Source organism: Saimiri boliviensis, chromosome 13 (genome assembly GCF_048565385.1).
Source record: "Saimiri boliviensis isolate mSaiBol1 chromosome 13, mSaiBol1.pri, whole genome shotgun sequence".
Lineage (NCBI taxonomy): Eukaryota > Metazoa > Chordata > Mammalia > Primates > Cebidae > Saimiri > Saimiri boliviensis.
The window spans coordinates 21110812-21133995 of NC_133461.1; the positions used below are offsets into that span (position 1 = coordinate 21110812).

Below are 23184 nucleotides of genomic sequence, written 5' to 3' on the forward strand. Positions count from 1 at the left end.
AAAAAAAAAAAAAACTGATTGAAGAAGAGTCCTTTCATTGAAGTATTCCTGTTGGAAAAGGCTCTGTAAATGAGGTGATTGGTTCAAATATATCTTTTGTGTTTTGGGTACTTAAAGTGTTGCCATCAAGAATATGTATACTAATTTCAAGGCCAGCAGCAATGTGGGTGAGGACTCATTCATCTCCACTGCCAACATTGAAAACATTGAATGGTGTCAACTGATTAGGGGTAAAATGGTGTCTTATGTTTTCATCAGTTTGCCATTCTTTGATTACTAGTAAGATTAATCTTTTATTGTATCATTTTATGTGTTTATCATTTCTATTTACTTATGTGCCTCTTCTGCTGCCTTTTCATTCAAACAAGCTGTTCCTAGTGAGTCTGGATGGGGAATATAAATTGTCTCTCTGCAGATCAAAAGTTTCAAAGTTTATATTTCATTCCAGAAAGCTATGCTGATTCGTATGTCTTTCGGGAGTACAATCTTTATATCAATAGCTTGGTGAGTCTTCTAACATTAAAATTAATTCAGCTCCACAGACTTACTTTACCCTAGAGGGTTTGCTTCCAGGTAGCTGTCAATTATAAAGCTCTTATGATTTTGTATGATTTAATCATGAATATCACTTTGAAACCTAATTATAGAGTTACTGGTAATGGGGTAAAAATGAGGCCATTGTCCCTAACAAGTATGACATTTGAATGTAAAAATAACAATGCTTTTTTCCTGGTAACTTTCATTATTTACTATAAAAGTACATTGTGGATTTAGGGTGAGTCTCCAAAATAAACATCTGGGAATGACAGCATTCTTACCCTATGGGAACCAGCCCCAGTCTTTCATTTACATTTTGTTCTTTCATTTTCTTGACAAAAGAATGGCAGCCCCACCCTGACTTCATTTTAAGCACATTTTTCTAGCTGTTACCACCCTAATTCAGGCCTTCTTTTTTTTTTGGAGAGTTGCCCAGGCTGGAGTGCAATGGTGCGATCTCAGCTCCCTGCAACCTCTGCCTTCCGGGTACAAGAATTCTCCTGCCTCAGCCTCCCAAGTAGCCGGAACTACAGGCTCATGCCACCATGCCTGGCTAATTTTTGTATTTCTAGTAGAGACAGAGTTTCACCATGTTGGCCAGGCTGGTCTTCAACTCCTGACCTCAGGCAATCCGCCTGCCTTGGCCTCCCAAAGTGCTAGAATTACAGGCATGAGCCACCATGTTCAGACCCAGCCTGTATTTCTTCTTGCTATGGCTAAATTCACGCACTGAGTGTTGTCGCTGAGTGTGACAGTGTCGGAGTTAATAAGGTGGAACCACTTGGTGTTGCAGGTGAAGAAACTGACAAGGAGCTGCTGTTTCCGGGGTGATTTTTGAACGGTCTCCCTCCCAGGCTCTCACCTTCCCAGCCACTCACAGTCTTCCCTCTGTCAGATGAGCGCTATGCAGATCAGCTTTCTTTCCTTCGCAGACACCTTCAGTGGGCCCTCTCACACCCTGGAATAAAGCCTGGTCAAGGCTGCATGGGCCACCTTACTTTTGGAGGTGACTCCAAAACTACCTTTCCCCAGCTCTGCTCTTTCCCCCAGATCTCCCACTTGCGCTGGTGCTGGGCCTTTCCACTGCCCTTACTTGCCTCAGAGTTTTTTGGTTTCTTAACATCTCTCCCCTACCCACCCTAAGTTCTTGCTCACCTCTGTGACTCCCAGATCGCCCAGCTCAAAAAACACCTAGGAAATAATGATTGATGTCACTGCACTTTTCAGTGGCATACATTGGGAAGCATTTTACATTTTAGAATTCATTGCCGCAGGATAGATCTGCCTGTAGACCTCAAAGTTTGATTTATTTTGCTTGTCAAATTCTTCCTTTGCTTAGGGTTTTCTTGTGACTAATGATGCTGTTAGGAGGCGTGGGGAAGGGAGGGAAGCAGGTGATTTGGGGAGTGGGGAGCAGGCTCTGATGCTTCCTGGGCAGTGCCTGAATTCCAATCTGAACCATGATGCATTCATTGTACCATAGAGAGCACAGAGCCAGGATATGTGGGGAGAGGGCCTGAATAGCTAGGAGCTAAATAACCATGGGCGAGCTTTGAACCACCTGTTTTTTCATTAGTAAAAATGTAATGGCATTGCCTGGCAACATGCCTCAGCATAATTCCATGACAATTGCATGAGACAATCTGTATGAAAAATCCTTTGTCCTGGAAGGGGCTGCCTTATGTGGACAAGAAGAAATATAATATTACTAGGAAATGCAGGGCAATGTTGGACTAAGAAATTCTTTGAACTTTAGCCAGGGGAATGAAAAGCTGCTCATCTCTGAAAGACCAAGGTTTTGAGATTTCCCCTGTATCTTTTCTAATGACCGCCATTGAAGTTGTACAGGATGAAACAAGAGCCAGTCTTTTTTTTTTTTTTTTTTTTTTTTGAGAAAAAGTCTTATTCTGTTGTCCAGGCTGGAGTGCAGTGGTGCCATCTTGGCTCAATACAACTTCTGCCTCCTGGGTTCAAGCGATTCTCCTGAGTAGCTGGGATTATAGGTATGCACCACCATGCCCAGCTAATTTTTGTATTTTTAGCAGAGGCCACCTTCACTATGTTGGTCAGACTGGTCTCAAACTCCTGACCTTGTGATCTACCCTCCTTGGCCTCCCAAAGTGCTGTGATTATAGGCGTGAGCCACCGTGCCTGGCTTTTATTTTATTTTTTAAATAGATACGGGGTCTTTTTTTTTTTTTTTAAATAGTTATAGGGTCTTGCTCTGTCACCTAGTCTTTAGTCTGGAGTGCAGTGGCACAATCCTAGCTCACTGCAGCCTTGAGCTCCTGGGCTCAGGTGATCCTTCTACCTCAGCCTCCCGAGTAGTTGGGACTACAGGCACCCGGCTAATTCTTTAAATTATTATTCATAGAGATGGAGTCTTGCCATATTGCCCAGACTGTTCTTGAACTCCTAGCCTCAAATGGTACTCCTGCCTCAGCCTCCCAAGGTGCTGGGATTACAGGTGTGAGCTACCACACCCAGGGAGCCAACATTTCTTTGTGGAAAAGGGCTCAGACTTTCTGAGGAATAGGAGATGAAGCTGTGGACCCAGAGAAGCCTTTTCTATCATGTGAAAAGATCCTGGCTGAATTGTCCCCACCACAGTGATATCATTGATTTCTTAGTTTTATATTAGTTATCCCAGGCTTCTAGATTTTTTACATCTTGCCTTGGGAGGAAATAAAAAACGTAATCCTGTTCCTGCTGGGAACTGTAATTATACTGTTTCTATAAGAGTATAAAGTTTAAATTCAATGTAGACCTTAAATATGTTTTATTCCTATTGCTTCATGAGATTCTTTATCTAATTACAACTGTCATCAAATTTGTCATTTTACTTTCAGGAATACTGAGCATTGGCCAGGCATGGTGGCTTATGCCTGTAATCCCAGCACTTTGGGAGGCTGAGGTGGGTGGATTACTTGAGGTCAGGAGTTCGAGACCAGCCTGGCAAACAAGGTGAAACTCTCTCTCTACTAAAAATATGAAAATTAGCCAGGTGTGGTGGCATGCACTTGTAGTCCCAGCTACCAGACAGGCTGAGGCAGAAGAATCACTTGAACCCGGGAGACGAAGGTTGCAGTGAGCTGAGATCATACCACTGCACTCCAGCCTGGGTGACAGAGTGAGACTCTGTCCTAAATAAAGGAAGAAAGGAAAGGAAAGGAAAGGAAAGGGAAAGGGAAAGGGAAAGGGAAAGGAAAGGGTAAGATAAGATAGGATAGGATAAGGTAGGGTATGATAAGATAGGACAGGACAGGACAGGACAGGATAAGATAGGATAGGATAGGATAGGATAGGGTAGGATAGGGTAGGATAGGATACTGGGCAGATTCTAAACAGGGTGTGGCGTATGTCTGTACTAACTAGGATAATAGAGAAGATTTCTGCTTCCTTTTAGATAGGGGCTCTTTAGAATAACTTGGAAACAATAGTGGCCACATTGAGTGCCTGATCCTAGAATTATTACTTGTAACTAATTGTATCTGTATTGGTTATCTATTGCTGTGTTACAAGCTACTCCAAAACTTAGCAGGTTAAAGCAACACACACTTATTATCTCACAGTTTCTGTGAGTCAAGTCTCCGAGCACAGCTTAACTCAGTTCTCCGTGTCAGGATTTCTCACAAGCCTACAATGGAGGTGTCAGCCCGGCCTGAATTCTTCTCTGAAGGCAGGACTGAGGAAGGATCTGCTTCCAAGTTCATATGGTGACTGCAAAATTCACTGCATTCCTTAAGGGCTGTCGGATGGAGGGCTCTAGTCCCTGCTGGCTGTTGGTCAATGCTCACTTCTTTTCTTGCCACGTGAGCCTCTCCATAGGGCAACTGCTTCACCAAAGCCAAGAAGGGGAAAGAGTTGGCTAATAAGAAGGAAGTATCAGTTTTTTATAACTAATCATGGAAGTGATATCCCATTATCTGCATCATACTCTATTGGTTAGAAGCAAGGTTCAAGGCCAAGCACAGTGGCTCACACCTGTAATCCCAGCATTTTGGGAGGCCAAGGTGGGCAGATCACAGGGTCAGGAGTTTGACACCAGCCTGGCCAGCATGGCGAAATCCTGTCTCTACTAAAAATACAAAAAATTAGCTGTGCATGGTGGCACACACCTGGAATCCCAACTAGTTAGGAGGCTGAGGCAGGAGAATTGCTTCAATCTGGGAGGTAGAGGTTGCAGTGAGCTGAGATTGTGCCACTGAACTCCAGCCTGGGGGACAGAATGAGACACTGTCTAAAACAACAACAACAACAACAAAGAAAACAAGGTTCAGGAACTCAGGCTTGTTTAAAACAATAAATAAAAAGAAGAAGGAAAAGGGTCTGGATACGATAGCTTATGCCTGTAAGCCCACCACTCTGTGAGGTCAAGGCGGGAAGATTGCTTGACCTCAGGACTTCAAGACCATCCTGAGAAACCTAGCAAGATCTCATTTCTACTAAAAACCAAAAAAATTAGCTGGGTGTGATGGCACACACCTGTAGTCTCAACTACTTAGGAGGCTGAGGTGGGAGAATCACTTAAGCCTGGGAGATTGAGGCTCAGTGAGCTTGATCATGCCAGTGTACTCCAGCCTGGGTGACAGAGCAAAACCTTGTATCAGGACAATAACAACAACAACAAAAAAAAAAAAAAAGGAAAAAAGGAAGCAAATCACCTCATGTGTATGGCACCTCATGTGTAATTCCCTCACAGGGAATTAAACAAAGGTGTGACTACCAGAAGCTGGGATCACTGGGGGCCATCTTAGAGGAGTAATTTATAATAAAAAACACATACAGCATAAAACATACAGAAATACAGTTCACTCATATATTACAGTATGTTAAATATTTTACAGCATTGTCTTTAATAATACTAAACAAAATGAGGAAAAACACATTTTGGAAATACTCTTTCTTCTTGAGTACTTTAAAAGCCATTTAAAAAATGATGAAGGGTGGGACGCAGTGACTCATGCCTGTAATCCCAGCGTTTTGGGAGTTTGAGGTGGGCAGATCACATGAGGTCGGGAACTCAAGACCAGCCTGGCCAATATGGTGAAACCTTGTCTCTACTAAAAATGCAAAAATTAGCCAGGTGTGGGGGTGCACGCGTGTAGTCCCAGCTACTTGGAAGGCTGAGGCATGAGAATCGCTGAACCCAGGAGGTGGAGGTTGCAGTAAGCCGAGATTGTGCCACTGCAGTCCAGCCTGGGCAACAGAGTGAGACTCTGTCTCAAAAAAAAAGAAAAAAAAAAGTGAAGAATGAGCAAATATAAATATTTGAACCTTACTTCCGGTCTCCCTGGACACAAATCAGATTACACAACAAAGATACTGATCAGGGAAGTGGGCCTTCCCAGCCTCTGATTTCTCCTTGTTGTTGGTTATATGTACAGATCAGATCATCATAGTGGCAAAACTCAACTTTTTTTGTTTCTACTAGTTTCCCTTCATTTTAATCCATAACCTTGTGGTAGCAACAAAAGCATGTGCTTTCATGACTTCTGACTTCAAGGTTTTATTGCACGGCAGCAGAATCTTTCTTGCCCAGGCTCTCTTTCTCTCTCTCTCTCAGAGCCTCTTCCCCCATAGAAGAAGATTGATACATTTACTTACCTCATAGGCATTTGGTAGCCAAGCATTCAAAGATGACGAGGGATGGGTGTTAGGTGTTCGAGCTGGAAGTCCTGCCAGTTACCTCTCCTATCTTCTGGGGTTTATGATCAAGAGGACTGCATACTCCAGAAGCCAGATGGAAAATGAGACACCGCTTTGTTAAAAGCAAAGAAATACCAACACCAGGCTCTGGTATAAAGGATGGTTCTTGGCTTCTACTCTTCCCTACTCCCTTTTCTTTCTAGGCAGGCTCACAGAAAAGCCTGGAGTCCACTAACCAGCTAGCTGCCTAGTGGGGGAACGTTACAGGAGGAGAGGAGGAAGACTGGCCCTGCCACTAAGAGGCAGACCCCAACCTGGGGCGCTGACCACGTGAAGATGTTTTGGTAGGGAGTGACCATATACAGTCCTGTGCATTCAGCTCCATAATACAGAAACTGCCCTCTAGGAATCTGGCAGGCTCCCGCTCTGTCCATCAGGGCCCCGTTGCTGGATGAGGAGCGAGTAAGGGCTGAGGAGATCTCTCCATCTATGGTAGACTCTTTGAGTCTTTGTATTGAGTCTTGTCTTTTAAGAACCCTGAGAAGAGAATGGAAATGTTTGCACATTGTATCTACTATCAATTAGAAGCTGTGGGGTTTTAACAGCCGTTAGTTATCTAAACTCATCCCCATAATATTTAAAAGGTAAAAATCCCCCCTTTTTTGTGACAGATGGGAAAAATAAGCTTCCAGAATGTTAAATAATGTACCCAAATTATAAACGAGTGAAAAAGCTGCTATTTGAATCAGATCCAGGTTCTTTCCAGTAAATGGTACAGCCAATTGGCCTCGGCAGGAGGCCCTGCTCTCTGCAGTGTGGCTGCAGGCTGGGGGGTCCGCCGTACTTGGCATGGGAGCATCCTGAATGCTGGTCTCAAAAGCACCACTGAAAAAGTCATTTCCGGACACACAGCTTGGCTTATTTCCAGGTCATCTCAAACTGATCCTATTTTCCATTTCTTGAAGTACATCTGCCACCTACCCACCCACTTCCTAACGGTGACGTTGTTCATTCCGTGGTGACTACACGCTGTGATTTAAGGGCTCTGAAACTATTTTTGGCATCCAGTTTTTTGAGATGGTGAATTTTCTGTCATCTCTACTGTGATATCTGAAATGAGGTTTTTCTGAGGATTGGGGTGCTTGAGTGAGGACTTAGGTGGATTTGATTTGAATTAAGTCTTTTTTTTTTTTTTTTTTTGAGATGAAGTCTCACTGTGTCTCCCAGCCTCTGGTGCGATCTCCACTCTGCACCCTCCACTTCCTGGGTTCAAGCGATTCTCGTGCTTCATCCTCCTGAGTGGCTGGGATTACAGACGCCCGCCACCACACCAGGCTAACTTTTGTATTTTTAGCAGAGACAGGGTTTCACCATGTTGGCCAGGCTGGTCTCAAACTACTAACCTCAAGTGATCTGCCTGCCTCGGGCTCCCAAATTTCTGGGATTACAGGCGTGAGCCACTGTGCCTGGCTCAAGTCCATTTGTATTTAGTCAGGAAGATGGCTTACTTTTTTAAATATAGAATTGCACATTTATTTGATAAAATTATAATTATCAAAATACTGAAATAAAACAAGGCTTCATTTTTGGGGTTTTTGTTGTTGTTGTTGTTTTTTGAGATGGAGTCTTTCTCTGTCTCCAGGCTGGAGTGCAGTGGTGTGATCTCTGTTCACTGCAACCTTCACCTCCCGGGTTCAAGCGATTCTCCTGCCTCAGCTTCCTGAATAGCCAGGACTACAGGTGCATAGCACCATGCCTAGCTAATGTTTGTATTTTTAATAAAGACCATGTTGGCCAGGATAGTCTCGATCTCCTGACCTCGTGACCAGAAAAATCTTTGAATGCTTATCACATTGATAACTTTTTTTTTTAATGCTGATAAATCTCTTGCCTACTTGCAATAACATTTATTTACTTTTACTTTCAATGCCATGGTTCTAAGCAAACAGATTAATGACAAAATATCATATTTAACTGGACATCCATGTATTACAAAGTGTACAATCATAACATCCTCAGATGAAGGAGAGATGGTGGTGTGCCATCCCCCAAATATTTGAAATTGCATGTCTCTTCTAGGTACACAGCTATGAAACAATTGAAAGGGAAATCATTTTCAAGGTAGTAGGGCGCCTGCATTACTTTGGGGCATTTCCCCACCACTACATCTAGTGGTTTATCTCACATTCCCAAAGCATGCATGATTTTCCCAGATCGATAAGAATTTTGTCGGGCTGTGGGCATTTGATGCTGATCGCTTGCTCTGTTGGTGTCTCTCATTCACTTTCCCTTTAATCCAGAGGTAAGCAGGCATTTTCCTATAAAGGGCTAGAGAGTAATACTTCAGACTTTGAGGCCAAAGGTCTCTATCACAACTCTCCTAGTATAACACTAAAGCTGCTGGCCAGGCACGGTGGCTCACACCTATAATCCTAGCACTTTGGGAGGCCAAGGCAGGTGGATCAGGTGAGGTCAAGAGTTTAAGACCAGCCTGACCAACATGGTGAAACCTTGTCTCTACTGAAAAAATGCAAAATTAGCCAGGTGTGGTGACGCATACCTGTAATTCTGGCTACTTGGGATGCTGGAACCCAGGAAGTGGAAGTTGCAGTGAGCTCAGATGGTGCCATTGCACTCCAGCCTTGGCAACAAGAGCAAAACTCCAGCTCAAAAAAAAAAAAAAAAAAAAAAAAAAAGCTGCCATAGCCAGTATGTCAGGAATGAGCAAGGTTGTATTCTAATAAAACTATTAAAAAAAAAAAAAAAAGGTAGCGGGCCAAATTTGGCCCACGGGCTTTAATTTGCCAATTCTTGCTAGACTATAAGCCTCCTAAGGACAGAAGCAAATGAGCCTCCTGTATGCAAGACTCTGGTAGGTGCTAGTGATGAACAAGGAAGATCAGTCCTCACCCTTGGTATCTTCAGTACCCTAACAGAGGGCTGGTTTGGTTTTGTGTACATGGGAAAATCTTGGGCAGTGGTTTTTGGATGGCCTCAAATGACTCAGACTCCTAGAAAGTTTTATCTTGTATGACTGCTGAACTTAGCTATTCATGTTTTCTCGCATCATTGCTCTCAATCTTTCATCCTTAGTTTAGCGACTTTGTGAATCTGTTACCGTGTGGTGAATGTGACCTGTGCAAAGCTGGTAAAGAAATTTGATGTATTTTCACTTCGAGCTGGGAAAGAAAAAAAGAAAGAAAGAAAGAAAAAAGATCTTTGATGTAAGACAATTCTTGAGACCTTGAGGACTTTATTGAAAGTTGATTTGCTCTTTCCTCAGATCTTTCAGTGTCAGCTGTAGGTACTGTGTATTCACAGACCAATCTGTTCTTATAGAGCTTACGGTATGGTGGGAGAGACAGATAAATAAAATGTTTACAAATTATTGTAAGTGCTAGGAAGAAAACAGAAATGTAAGTGCCCACAGGGGCCAGTGGTAGCAGGAAGAGGAGGGCAGAGTCCTCAATGCCATGAGTGGAGGAGGGCACTGAAGTTGAGACCTAAAGAATGAGAAAGAGCAATTATGCAAGGAACTGGCAGAAGAGCATTCCAGGAACTAGGAAGAGCATGTGCAAAGGCCCTGGGGCAGGAAAGGCTTTGCTTGCTTGAGGAGCTGAAAGCAGGGCCATGGGGTTCAGGAGTAGTGAGCAAGAGGGAGGGTGTGGGAGTGTGCAGAGCCCTTAGAGCCGGGGAAAGAGTTTGGACTTAAAGTGATGGAAATTCATAGTGGATTAGTGCTAATCCACTTGGGCTGCCATAATAAAATGCCATATACTGGTTGACTTAAACAACAACCATTTATTTTCTCACAGTTCTGCAGACTGGAAGTCCAGGATGGAGGTGCCAGCAGGGTTGGTTTCTGGAGAGGCCTCTCTTTGGCTTGTAATGGCTGCCATCCTGCTGTGTTCTCCTGTGGCCCTTCCCCTGTGTGCATGGAGAAGGAGAGATCATGTGTTTATTTCTCTTCCAAAAACACTAGTCTATGGCCGGGTGCAACACTTTGGGAGGCTGAGGCGGGTGGATCACTTGAGGTCAGGAGTTCAAGACCAGCCTGGCCAACATGGTGAAACTCCATCTCTACTAAAAATATGAAAATTGGCCAGGCCTGGTGGTGTGCATCTGTAATCCCAGCTACTTGGGAGGTTGAGGCAGGAGAATTGCTTGAGCCCAGGAGGTGGAGGTTCCAGGGAGCTGAGATCACGCCAGTGCACTCCAGCCTGGGTGACAGAGCGAAACTCTGTCTCAAAAAAAAAATTAAAATAAAATAAAGACACCAGTCCTATTGGATTAGGGCTCCACCCTGATGACCTCATTTAACCTTAACTACTTTCTTAAAGGACCTGTCTCCATGTAGTCACATTGAGGGGTGTTATGGCTTCAACACATTACTCTGGGGGCTGTAATTCAATCCATAACATCCAGGAAGGGTGTAAGCAGGAGAATAGCATGCCTCTGGTGGTCGTGTGGAAGCTAATTGTGGGAAGTCTAGTTAGGGGGCTCTCGGAGCATTTTTAGGGAGAGATGATGGTGGCCGTGGAGATAGAGAGGAGGAGACACATGGGAGGAGTGTTTGGGGCAAAATACTATTGGCTTTTCTGTTTCATAGCTTTATTTTATTTTATTTTAAAATTTAACTTAAATTTTATTTATTTATTGTTTGAAGGCAAAGTTTCACTCTTGTCGCCCAGGGATTATAGTGCTGGGATTACAGGCGTGTGCCACCACACTTGGCTATTTTTTTTTTTTATATATTATTAGTAGAGATGGGGTTTCACCATGTTGGCCAGGCTGGTCTCGAACTCCTGATCTCAGGTGATCCACCCACCTCGGCCATCCAAAGTGCTGGGGTTATAGACGTGAACCACTGTGCCCGGCCTGTTTCCTAGCTTTGATAGTTGGCTTACCTGTTTTTTTCAAAACGCTGGCAGTCAGTAAGTGGCTTTGTTCCCTGTGCCTGGTATAGTACTCTGCCCCTCACAGGTGTTTACTGGGTGCTGAGTAAATGCATACCTGTCCGCAGTGTCCTGGAGTGGCAGTCAGAGGCATTATAAGGTTTCCAAATCCATACCATACGCAGCACCTGACCTTAGGGACCATTATTTAGACCCGGGAAAAACTTCTTTATGTCACTTAGGGCTTCATAGAAGTGATTTCTCCCTATTTGTTTCTTTGGTACACTAAAATGACAGAGCCAAATCACTCCAGTATGCGTCTGTGTTTCTAACAGACGCACACTGCAGAGAAGCTGAGTTGAGCACATTTGTTCACGTTTAGCGTAGAGCTCCCTGCCCCTGCTTCTCACTGAGCCGGTGCAGGTGTGCGCGGGTGCTGAGCTGGTTGTGCAAGGCCTTGCTTGCTTTGAGTCGTGGACATGTGGGTTGTCAAATCCATTCCTTAGTGCTTGCTTCCTCTCTCAACCTCGAAGGGCTGGAGATGTCTTAATATCCAGATGCCTGGCAGTTTGGAAGCAATGATGAAAAAGATTACTTATATAATGTTTGTGGAAAATGCACTTAATGCCACAGAACCCTGAAAATGGCTAATAAAAAGCTGAGGTGGGAGGATCTCTTGGGGACAGAAGTTTGAGGCCAGCCTGAGCAACACGGGGGAAGCCTACCTCTTAAAAAAACAAAAACAAACAAACAAAAAAAACGAGTTATGGGGGCTCATGCTTCCCGTCCTAGTTACTCGGAGGCTGGGGAGGCATGGGTAGGAGGATTGCTGGAGCCCACAGATTCAAGAGTGTAGTAGTCCAGGCGCAGCAGCTCACGCCTGTAATCCCAGCACTTTGTAAGCCACGGCGGGCAGATCAGCACAAGGTCAAGAGATCAAGACCATCCTAGCCAACATGGTGAAACCCCATCTACTAAATATACAAAGATGATCTGAGCGTGGTGGTGGACGCCTGTAATCCCAGTTACTCAGGAGGAAAATCGCTTGAACTTGAGAGGCAGAGGTTGCAGTGAGCTGAGAGCGTGCCACTGCACTCCAGCCTGGGTGAGAGAGTAAGACTACTCTGTCTCACAAAAAAAAAAAAAAAAAGAGTGTGGTGAGCTAGGATCATGCCACTGCACTGCAGTCTGGGTAGCAGAGTGAAACCTTGTCTCAGAAAACAAACAATGGTTTGTGTCATCTCAGATGAAAAAAAAAAAAAAAGAAAACCAACCAAGAAACAAAAAAATTAAAACTCCCCAATGGTACAGCTTTAAGAAATTAAAATTAAAAAAAAAGAAGTGGGGAGAAACAAGACCTGGTGTGGTGGCTCATGCTTGTAATCCCAGCACTTTGGGAGGCTGAGGCAGGTAGAGTACTTGAGCCTAGGAATTTGAGACCAGCCTGGGCAACATGGCAAAACCCTGTCTCTTCTAAAAATAGAAAAATTAGCTAGACGTGGTGGCTTGTATCTGTAGTCTCAACTACTCAGGAGGCTGAGAATTGCTGAGCCCAGGAGGCTGTAATGGGGCGGGGGTGGCGGGGGGAGGTTAAAATGGTAAATTTTATGTTACATATATTTTACAACAATAAAAGCTATTTCCATGTGGTACCTTCAGAGTCACCTTGTTATAGATATAAAATGACTGTAGTAACCAAAACATAGTATTGGCAAAAAAAAAAAAAAAAAAAAACAGACGGGTAAGCCAATGGAACAGAATAGAGAACCCAGAAATAAATCCCCACATGCAAAAGAATGAAACTGGACCCCTGTCTCACCATATACAAAAGTCAATTCAAGATGGATTAAAGACATAAATGGGACCAGGTGTGGTGGCTCAAGCCTATAATCCTAGCCAAGGCTGGAGGATCACTTGACTCAGGAATTCAAGACCAGTCTGGACAATGTAGTGAGACCTCATCTCTACAATCAATCAGTCAATCAATAAGCCAGCCAGGCATGGTGGCATGTGCTTGTAATCCCAGCTACTTGGGATGCTGAGGCAGGAAGATCCCTTGAGCCCAACAGTTTAATGTTGCAGTGAGCTATAATCATCCTGCTACACTCTAACCTGGGTGACAGAGTGAAACCCTGTCTCTCTAATGAAAAAAACAACAACAACAAAAAAAAAAACTTTTTACTAGAAGAAAACATAGGAAAACATTTCAGGACATTGGTCTTGGGAAAGATTTTATGGCTAAGACCTCAAAAGCAGAGGCGACAACACAAAAGTAGACAAAGAGCACTCTATTAAACTAAAAAGCTTCTACACAGCCAGAGAAGCAATCAACAGAGTGAAGTGTTTCCTGTTGAATAGGAGAAAATATTTGCAAATAATTCATCCAACTAGGGACTAGTATCCAGAATGTACAAGGAACTCAAAAGCAAATAATACCTGCAGCCATAAAAAAGAATGAGTTTCTGTCCTTTGCAGGGACATGGATGAAGCTGGAAGCCATCATTCTCAGAAAACTGGTACAGGAATAGAAAACCAAGCGCTGCATGTTCTCACTCATAAGCAGGAGTTGAACAATGAGAACACATGGACATAGGGAGGGGAGCATCCACACTGGGGCCTGTCTGGAGGTGGGGGACAAAGGGAGGGAGAGCATTAGCACAAATACTTAATGCATGCTGGGCTTAACACCTAGATGATGGGTTGATGGGTGCAGCAAACTACCATGGCACATGTGTATCTATGTAACGAACCTGCATGTTCTGCACATGTATCCTGAAACTTAAAAAAAAGTAGGGATTAATAATCAGGGATGTGGGAAAAAAAGAAAAAAAAACAGTAGGGAAATTTAGATTTAACATGGTGATACTGAGTTAGTAGAAAAGATGACTTTTAAGAAATTTAGCTCCATTTAATAGAAAATAATTTTGAAACAGTATAAACCATGAAAATATATGTATTGCCAGAAAAGTATAACCAATGAAACTATAAGTACTGCCAGGAAAGCTTGTATTTGCTACTGAAAAGCTAAGGCCAGAGGTAAAGACTATGGACTTGAGGAATGAATATTCTTTGAAGGCGTGAGATAATGGCATGAGGTGCTGAGAACCAGCAATGCTAGGAACTTTGCATCCGTGACTATACGGCTCTTTAGAACTGTGCCACAGTACAACATCATGCAAAAGAATCCAAGTTTTCTTTGCAATAATGAGTGCCAGCAATATTGAAAAATAATGATAATACCATTTAAAAGTAGGTAAAGGAAATGAATAGACATTTTTTAAAAGAAAACATATAGATCACCAAGAAACATATGAAAAATTAATGGCTAATGTTTATTGAGTACTTAATGCAGGCTAGATACTGAGTTGAGCATTTTGCATGCATCAGCTCACTTAAAATAATGTATGTCCCATTCTGGCCAACATGGTGAAACCCCATCTCTACTGAAAATACAAAAATTAGCCAGGAGTGGTGGTACATACCTGTAATCCCACCTACTCAGGAGGCTGAGTCAGGACAATTGCTTGAACCAGGGAGGCAGGGTTTGCAGTGAGCTGAGATCGCACCACTGCACTCCAGCCTAGGCAATAGAGCAAGACTTCATCTCAAAAAAATTAAAGTAATGTACGTCAATTGTTAAAATTTTGGAAAATGAACAAATGTGTGTGTGAATAATATGGTGTATTCTATAAATATGGCTTTATAACTTACCTAGTAACTTAATGCCATCATTAATGTGATGTCATCAGATACTTTTCTGATCATCTAAATTGTTGCACATTATCCGATAATATGAGAAGCCACAATTTATTTACACAGTCAACAATTATATACTCATCTTGCTTTGGCTCTTGCTGTTTTACATAATACTTGGAAAAAATCCTCATATAAATATTTGAAATTTTCCTAGGGGTCCATTTGTGAATATAAAAATTGTTTTAGAGGGCTAAGATTTGGTGCCAAACACACAATTAGCTATATAGTTCTACCTGAGGCAATTTTCACTCAATTAAAATCGATCATAAACCATAATGCAAAAATAGAGCATAGACCTCTCCTTGTGAAGCAGGCATTTTTGCCTTAAATTTTTAATAATTATTGTGCAAGTTATTTAGCATTCCAGTGTTTTGATTTTTCTCCTCTGCTGAGTAGGAATAACAATAATACTGTTATTCATCATGGTGGTGTGGGAAGTTTCAATGAGCCCATGTCTATAAAGTGGTTAGTGTGAGGCTTGGCATGCAGTTAACACAAAATAAATGTGAGCTGCTATTATTAAAATACTGACTACATGGCACTGTGATGCTTATGTAAATGCCAGGCTGTGTGTCTATAACTGAGGTATTTGTGTAAATATTTTTCTAAAATAAAATATAACTAAGGTTGTTATTCTCCTCTCTTGTGCAGAATCATCTTATTCGGTAGATGCTCAAACACAAATTCCAGATAGAGACTGGGCAGTGGTAGTTGGGAAAATAGAAGGGCTAGGGAAGGCTGGGCGCAGTGGCTCACGCCTGTAATCCCAGCACTTTGGGAGGCTGAGGATGGCGGATCACCTGAGGTCGGGAGTTGGAGACCCGCCTGACCAACGTGGAGAAACGCTGTCTCTACTAAAAATACAAAAATTAGCTGGGCATGGTGGTGCATGCCTATAATCCCAGCTACTTGGGAGGCTGAGGCAGGAGAATCACTTGAAGCAGGTAGGCAGAGGTGGCGATGAGCCAAGATCGCACCATTGCACTCCAGCCTGGGTAATAAGAGCAAAACTGCATCTCAAAAAAAAAAAAAAAAAAAAAGCAAGAATGAAAGGCTAAAGAGTGTTCCTGGGAAGTCAGTAAACTTGGAAGATCTAAGGTTATATTAAAAATGTTGTGTCAGAACAAAGGCTCAGAATGTTAGTGTTAGCAGAAACCAGATACCTTAGAGCAGTGGTTTCTCAACTTTGCCAGCAATCCACAGAGAGAAATTCAATTCTATTAACACTCACAATGCAAATAAATGTGTGAATGTGTCAGACTATTTTATCAAGCAGTACTTATTCTTACTATATGTGCTGCAATCTGATATTTTGTAGTCTGTTTCATTTTAATTGTTACCTACTAAATTTATTTCATTGGGGAGAGACCCCCTAATTTGAAATATTGCCTTAAAATATATATACTGTTGTTTAAAAATAAAAGGTTTGCAGCTACATATTTTTAAAAAATCTTACCCAAGCATTTCATCAATACTGAATGGTTTTGTTCTTGTTTGCATGTTAAGTTGAATTTGGAGGTATTATCCCAGAGTATTTACATGTTAGTAAAACAATGTTCTGTAAAAGGGGCATTGTAACAGGATGTAGGCAGGATTCAACGAAAAACTGGGCAAGAGTCATCGTAATTCACTCTGGTTTCTCTTTCCTTTCAAGCAGGTAGTTCCAATTTGCCAGCAGAATGAGTACAGAAAGAGACTCAGAAACGACATTTGATGAGGATTCTCAGCCTAACGATGAAGTGGTTCCCTACAGTGATGATGAAACAGAAGATGAACTTGATGACCAGGGTTCTGCTGTTGAACCAGAACAAAATCGAGTCAACAAGGAAGCAGAGGAGAACCGGGAGCCAGTCAGAAAAGGTAAACACAGGAAGTCCTGGTGACAAAGTCACTTAGAAATCTTCATGTGGGTTGTGGCCACATGTGCCAAAGATGATCAAATCAGTCCATTTTGCGTGGTCTAGGAGGGGGTCTTCTCTGATCTCTTCCTAGGATGTGACTGAGAGAATGGTGGATGGGCCTGGACAAGTACCCATTGTCCTCAGTATGAAGGGCTGGGAGAGCATATCTGACAAGTTCTGCAGAGAAAATACATTAAGATCGTTGTTAGTGTGCATATTCTCTTTTTTGAGAGACAGGGTCTCAGTGTGTCTCCCTGATGGAGTGCAGTGGTGTGAATTTGGCTCGTTGCAGCCTTGATCTCCTTGACTCAAACAATCCCTCTTACCTCAACCTCCTGAGTAGCTGGGACTACAGGCATACGCCAACATATCCAGCTTGTGTGTGTGTGTGTGTGTGTGTGTGTGTGTGTGTGTGTGTGTGTGTGTATGTGTATAGAAGAAATTTCACTATGTTGCCCAGACTGGTCTCAAACTCCTGGGCTCAAGGGATCTGCCCATCTCGGCTCTCAAACTGCTGGCATTACAGGTGTGAGCTACAATGCCTAGCCAGCATATATATTGTCAAAATGGAGTTATATGTGCAAGAATTTATATGTTACTGCACCCAGAAATCTTAATAGGATACATATCGATCAATCTTTAGATGTTAACTATTAGTATTGTTAAATTGTCGGTATAAGTTATATAAATAACTACCCTTAGTGTGTGTGTGTGTGTGTGTGTGTGTGTGGTCTGTTCAGGGTCAGGCCAGGTCCATTCAGGGTCATCACAGACAGGTTCTAGACCAAGGCCAGCAACCTTTTTCTGTAAATGGCCAGCAAGTAACCATTTTAGGCTTTGTGGACTATATGGTCTCTGCCAATATTATGTGTAAATGGCCATAGACAATACATGACTGAGTGCACTAAAACTTGCCTTGTTGTTACCATAACCCCTTTTCCTTTGTGGCTTTTCTACTTCATCTCCTCCTGGTTCTCCCACCCTGGCAAACAGATGTGGGCTGCTCTCGTAGCTATTCTCCATGAGCAAGCTAAGACTCTTCTCTCTGGACCCCAGATTTGATATCAGGCTGATAGCATAGTGGACCCTCAAATTCCAGCTGAATAACCTTAGTGTCACATTCACAGAAGTCATTATCATAGTGTTCTGGTTTCGGCGCTCTAGACACGCCTCCCTGCAGCCTTAGAGGAGCCTCGAATTTTAGCTGGTTTTCCTGAGGTCTCTGTTACCGCCATCTGCCCTTGCAGGATTTCTAGCCTCTTTTTCACCCGTGCCAAACTCCACCCTCCTGTTTCTCCTTCTTGGGTTCTGCTACCTAAATGAGGTATTTTTTTTCTAACAGTTTTCACCTGTAGAAAAAGTGACATGCCATGAAATCCATTTCTGCAATGATTCTTCTGTTCTGGTGACAGAATCTCCCCTGTGGGGAGAGTCCTAGTGTGGGGAGTTCATGCACACATGGGAGCCCCATCTCACCCAAATTTGGGGAGGCCCTTGACTCATGTATGTTGTTTGTCCCTACCTTTCCATAGCAAACATTTAGATGTATTACCCCTTAGAGTGGGTTTCTGGTTGTAATTTCAAGCTGTTGAGGATTGAGCTTAAGTGCCTTCTGCCCTGAAGCAGAAGGCACTAAAATCGTGATACTTGACCTAAATTAAAAGGGAATTCCTGCCAGGCACAGTGGCTAACGCCTATAATCCCAGCAGTTTGGGAGGCTGAGGCAGGTTGATCACCTGAGGTCAGGAGTTCAAGACCAGGCGGAAGTTGCAGTGAGCCGAGATGGTACCATTGCACTCCAGCCTGGACAAAAAGAGTGAAACTCTGTCTCAAAAAAAAAAAAAAGAATTCCCACCAATCTGAACAGGAAGGTGGCCTCTGTCATAACAGGTCCAGACTGGATATGGGTGAACTGGCTAAAGCTGAAGCAGCCAGACAAGTTATAAGGGAGTTCTAGTTGATCGCCCAAACAGTGAATAAAACATGCTTCTTCCTCATTCCTTCCCCCCAGCTGCACTGCTTAGTCTCCTATCACAGTTTTGGAATCTCTACCAAATGTAGATATCTGGGGTGGCAGGCGTATTGGCTCCAGGGGGTCAAGGGTCAACTTCGCTCTTGGTGCTTGGTGGCACGCCATCAGACGTGTGGTCCGGGAAATAGGAAGTGGACTGGGATTGGGTGCCTGCAGAAATGTCAGAGAAGCATGTAGTGGATAGAAACTATCACCTCTGTTTTTTCCAACTCTGCCTGCCCATTCTGGTGGTAAGGGTCCTTTTGCGATCATTTAGTTTGCAGGGCATATGTTTTGCAGATTTCTACCCTTGGCACATAGGCATTAAAGGAGCTCAGTCTTGGCCGGGCACGGTGGCTTACCCCTGTAAATCCCAGCACTTTGGGAAGCTGAGGCAGGTGGGTCACCAGAGGTCAGGAGTTTGAGACCAGCCTGGCCAACATAGTGAAACCACATCTCTATTAAAAATACAAAAAATTAGCCAGGCATGGTGGCACACACCTATAATCCCAGCTACTGGAAAGGGTGAGGCAGGAAAGTCGCTTGAACCTGAAAAGTGGAGGTTGCAATGAACTGAGATCCCGCCACTGCACTCCATCCTGGGTGACAGAGCGAAACTCCATCTCCAAAAAAAAAAAAAAGTTTGGTCTCGAATCTTCGTAGTCTTTTTGAAGGGTGGTTTATATTCCTGGGTGATTTGGGTGGTTCTTGCTTCTCAAAACCTATGTCAAATGATTGCCTGTGACTTTTTACAAAAATTCTTATTCTAATACCTCTCTGTGCCCTTCCCAAGCACACAGATGATGCTCAGTAAATGCTAGACCTCTTTCCTCCCATTTCACGTCTGCCCTGCATCCCTCACAGCCAATCAGCTTCCCCTCTTTCCTCCCTTCCTCTCTTCATCCCTCTGTCCTCCTCTTTCCTTTCCCACTATATTCTCATTAGGGGAATTTCCCGATTAAGGTCCATGTCGCCCTAACTTCCCTTTCTTTTTTTAATCATCATCTGTCTTTCTTGACATTTCACATCTTGAATAATTTGCTTCAGAGGATTAGTTCTTTAAGACATCAGAGCCTGAGTCACCCTGAGAGGTAGCACCAGGCTGAGTAACGCCAGGGACCAGGACCCGTTCCAGCAAAGCACTGCCTAAGAGGCCTGAACATTTCTTTGATGACATCATTGTAACACAGAAAGTTGCTTTCTTTCTTTCTTTCTTTTTTAAAGAAAGGTAATGCCCTAGCCCAACTGAGCTTTCCTGTTAAACAAGTGTTTTGAGAGACCCATTCAAAGGACTTTTCAGTCAAAGGACCCTTATTGTGTTTTGTGAGAAGGAAGGACAGGCACAAACATGCTGTTACAATGTGCCATGAAGAAAGATAAGCCCACAGGTTCAAGTAACTTTACCCTTTGTGTTAAAGATTGAGCAAAGATTCCAGGTGCGGTGGCTCACGCCTGTAATCCCAGCACTTTGGAAGGCCAAGGTGGGCAGATCACGAGGTCAGGAGTTCCAGACCAGCCTGACCAACATGGTGAAACCCCATCTCTACTAAAAATACAAAAATTAGCCAGACATAGTGGTGCTGGCCTATAATCCCACATACTCAGGAGGCTGAGGCAGGAGAATTGCCTGAACCCGGGAGGCAGAGGTTGCAGTGAGCCGAGATCATGCTAGTGTACTCCACCCTGGGCAACAAGCAAGACCCTTGTCTCAAAAAAAAAAAAAAAAAAAAAAAAAAAAAAAAAAAAAAAAGATTGAGCAAAGATTCTCAGAAATGAGTGGGAATGTTTTCAGTGCTGTGGGATGAGCACCTTTGTTTCCTGATGAGCACACTTTTCAGTGTGTGTTCCGGGAAACACTAGTTTTGCCATGTGCTTCAGGACACCTACATTCTGTGGCCCCTTGAGACTAGAAAGTCAGAATTGTTCATCGCCCTCTGGAGCTTCAGGTTGTGTCCCCTATCATAAAAGGATCCAAGAAGTGTGGGGCTTTAAAGGAACCAGCTGAACTTCATTGGCTTACCATCCCATGATCCTGGTGCCCCAGACCAACCCCGCAGGTAATTCTGTGTCAGTCAGGAACCGGCTCAGAGATGAAGTGCTTGGGAACAAATACGTGCTCTGGAGAGGGTTTCTGGATGGGTACAGACTGGCTCGCTCTCCTGAGCCTGGGAGTGGAGTCAGAACACTGCCTCGTCCTCCTTGCAATGTTCCTTTTCCATTAACTGTCCCACCCTCCAGCTCTGCTGCCTGACAGACGCCCTCACAGGTTCTGATTCCTGCAGCAGCTCCTACCTGAATCCTGCTTTCTGTCTCGGGCTGCCATCCTCCCCCTTGTTCTCATGACCAACCTGGAAACCCATTTTCTTTCTTGCTTGCTTTTCTTTTTATTTTCTTTCTTTTTTTGAGTCAATCTCCCTTTTGTCATCCAGGCTACAGTCCATCACGGCAACCTCTGTCTCCCAGGCTTAATCAATTCTCATGCCTCAGCCTCCTGAGTAACTAGGATTACAGGCACATAGCACCATGCCTGGCTAATTTTTAGTAGAGATGTGTTTTCACCGTGACACCACAGCACAGCCACCCAGGATACCTGGGCTTCCTGGGGCTATACACTTGCTCAGTTTGTATATATCCTGTGCCTGTGAGGTTAACAGAGAAAGGTGACTACTATATACTAAAACAGAATAACCTGATTCTTTTTTTGTTTGTTTTTTTTTGAGACGTAGTCTTGCTCTGTTGCCAGGCTGTAGTGCAGTGGCATGATCTCGGCTCACAGCAACCTCCAACTCCTTGGTTCAAGTGACTGTCCTGCTTCAGCCTCCCAAGTAGCTGGGATTACAGACACGTGCCACCATGCCTAGCTAATTTTTTTTTTTTTTGGTGTTTTTACTAGAGATGGGGTTTCACCATGTTGGCCAGGATGGGCTCAATCTCCTGACCTTGTGATCTGCCCACCTCATCCTCTCAAAGTGTCTTTTTTTCTTGAGATGGAGTCTCGCTCTTGTCACCCAGGCTGGAGTACAGTGGCACAATCTCAACTCACTGCAGCCTTCGCCTCCTGGCTTCAAGTGACTCTCCTACCTCAGCCTCCCGAGTAGCTGGGACTATAGGCATGCGCCACCACATCTGGCTAATTTTTGTATTTTTTGGGATTTCACCATGTTGGCCAGGCTGGTCTTGAACTCCTGACCTTGTGATCTGCCTGCCTCGGCCTCCCAGTGCTGGGATTACTCCCAACCTGAAAAATCTGATTCTACAACTTTGGAAATGGAGATGATTCAGACCCAGAGGCTTCGGTGTCATTAGTCTTTGTTTTTGTTTTGTGTTTGTTTTTTTTTTGAGACGGAGTTTCGCTCTTGTTACCCAGGCTGGAGTGCAATGGCGCGATCTCGGCTCACCGCAACCTCCGCCTCCTGGGTTCAGGCAATTCTCCTGTCTCAGCCTCCTGAGTAGCTGGGATTACAGGCACACGCCACCATGCCCAGCTAATTTTTTTTTAGTATTTTTAGTAGAGACGGGGTTTCACCATGTTGACCAGGATGGTCTCGATCTCTTGACCTCGTGATCCACCCGCCTCGGCCTCCCAAAGTGCTGGGATTACAGGCTTGAGCCACCACTCCTGGCCCTTGTTTTTGTGTTTTTTAAAGCCAGCCTATAGTCCCAGCTTCTTGGGAGGCAGAGATGAGAGGATGGCTGGAGCTCAGGAATTTGGGGCCAGTCTAGGCAACATAGTGACCTGCCATCTATAAATAAGTAAATACAAAGCCAAATATGACCATGAACCAATAGGAACCAAATAAGATCATGTGTGGATGTTCAGCCACTCACAGAGTAGGTTCTAGGTGCCTTGAAGGTGTTCCTGTGGGCCAGGTGCAGTGGCTCATGCCTGTAATCCCAGCACTTTGGAAGGCCGAGACTGGCAGGTCACTTGAGGTCAGGAGTTTGAGATCATCCTGGCCAACAAGGTGAAAACCTGCCTCTACCAAAAATACAAAAATTAACTGGGCATGGTGGTGTGCACCAGTAGTTCCAGCTACTCGGGAGGCTGAGGCAGGAGGCGGAGGTTGTAGTGAGCTGAGATTGTGCCATTGCACTCCAGTCTAGGCAAAAAGAGTGGAACTCCATCTCAAAAATCATAACAATTTTAAGAAAGATATGCTTATAAACAGTTGGTAGGCTAGGCAGTCACCTCCATCTGGCCATTAGAGGAAGTGCCAATGACTTTTTCCTTGGCTGCTTTGGTTTTTTCCCTGTACTTGAAAACATTAAGCTGCATTTCTCTAAAAAGTCTTTTCTAATTCAGAATTTTGTGCAGAATTCTGTTCCAGGGCAAAATGATTATTGGTTAAGAATACTTAAGGTGAAATACTTAGTAGTTCAGGTTTAAAGGTATCACCACAAGAGCATCGGGACACATAGAGGAAATTCTTCCCTT

General features: G+C 43.7%; 1 protein-coding gene across 7 annotated transcripts in view; it reads left to right on the forward strand.

Annotated features, from left to right (window-relative positions):
- The window catches only part of ATP8B1 (ATPase phospholipid transporting 8B1), a 150796-nt gene that overhangs the window by 58753 nt on the left and 68859 nt on the right, over positions 1-23184 (forward strand). For 3 of the 7 annotated variants that reach the window (XM_074383365.1, XM_074383364.1, XM_039463758.2), the window contains one exon: positions 16492-16697. In XM_074383365.1, the coding sequence (XP_074239466.1) occupies positions 16517-16697 (181 nt within the window). In that variant the 5' untranslated portion in view covers positions 16492-16516. Of the gene's footprint in view, positions 1-16491; positions 16698-23184 lie in introns of those variants that run through there. The other 4 variants (XM_074383367.1, XM_039463759.2, XM_074383368.1 and 1 more) reach the window with 2 other exon arrangements.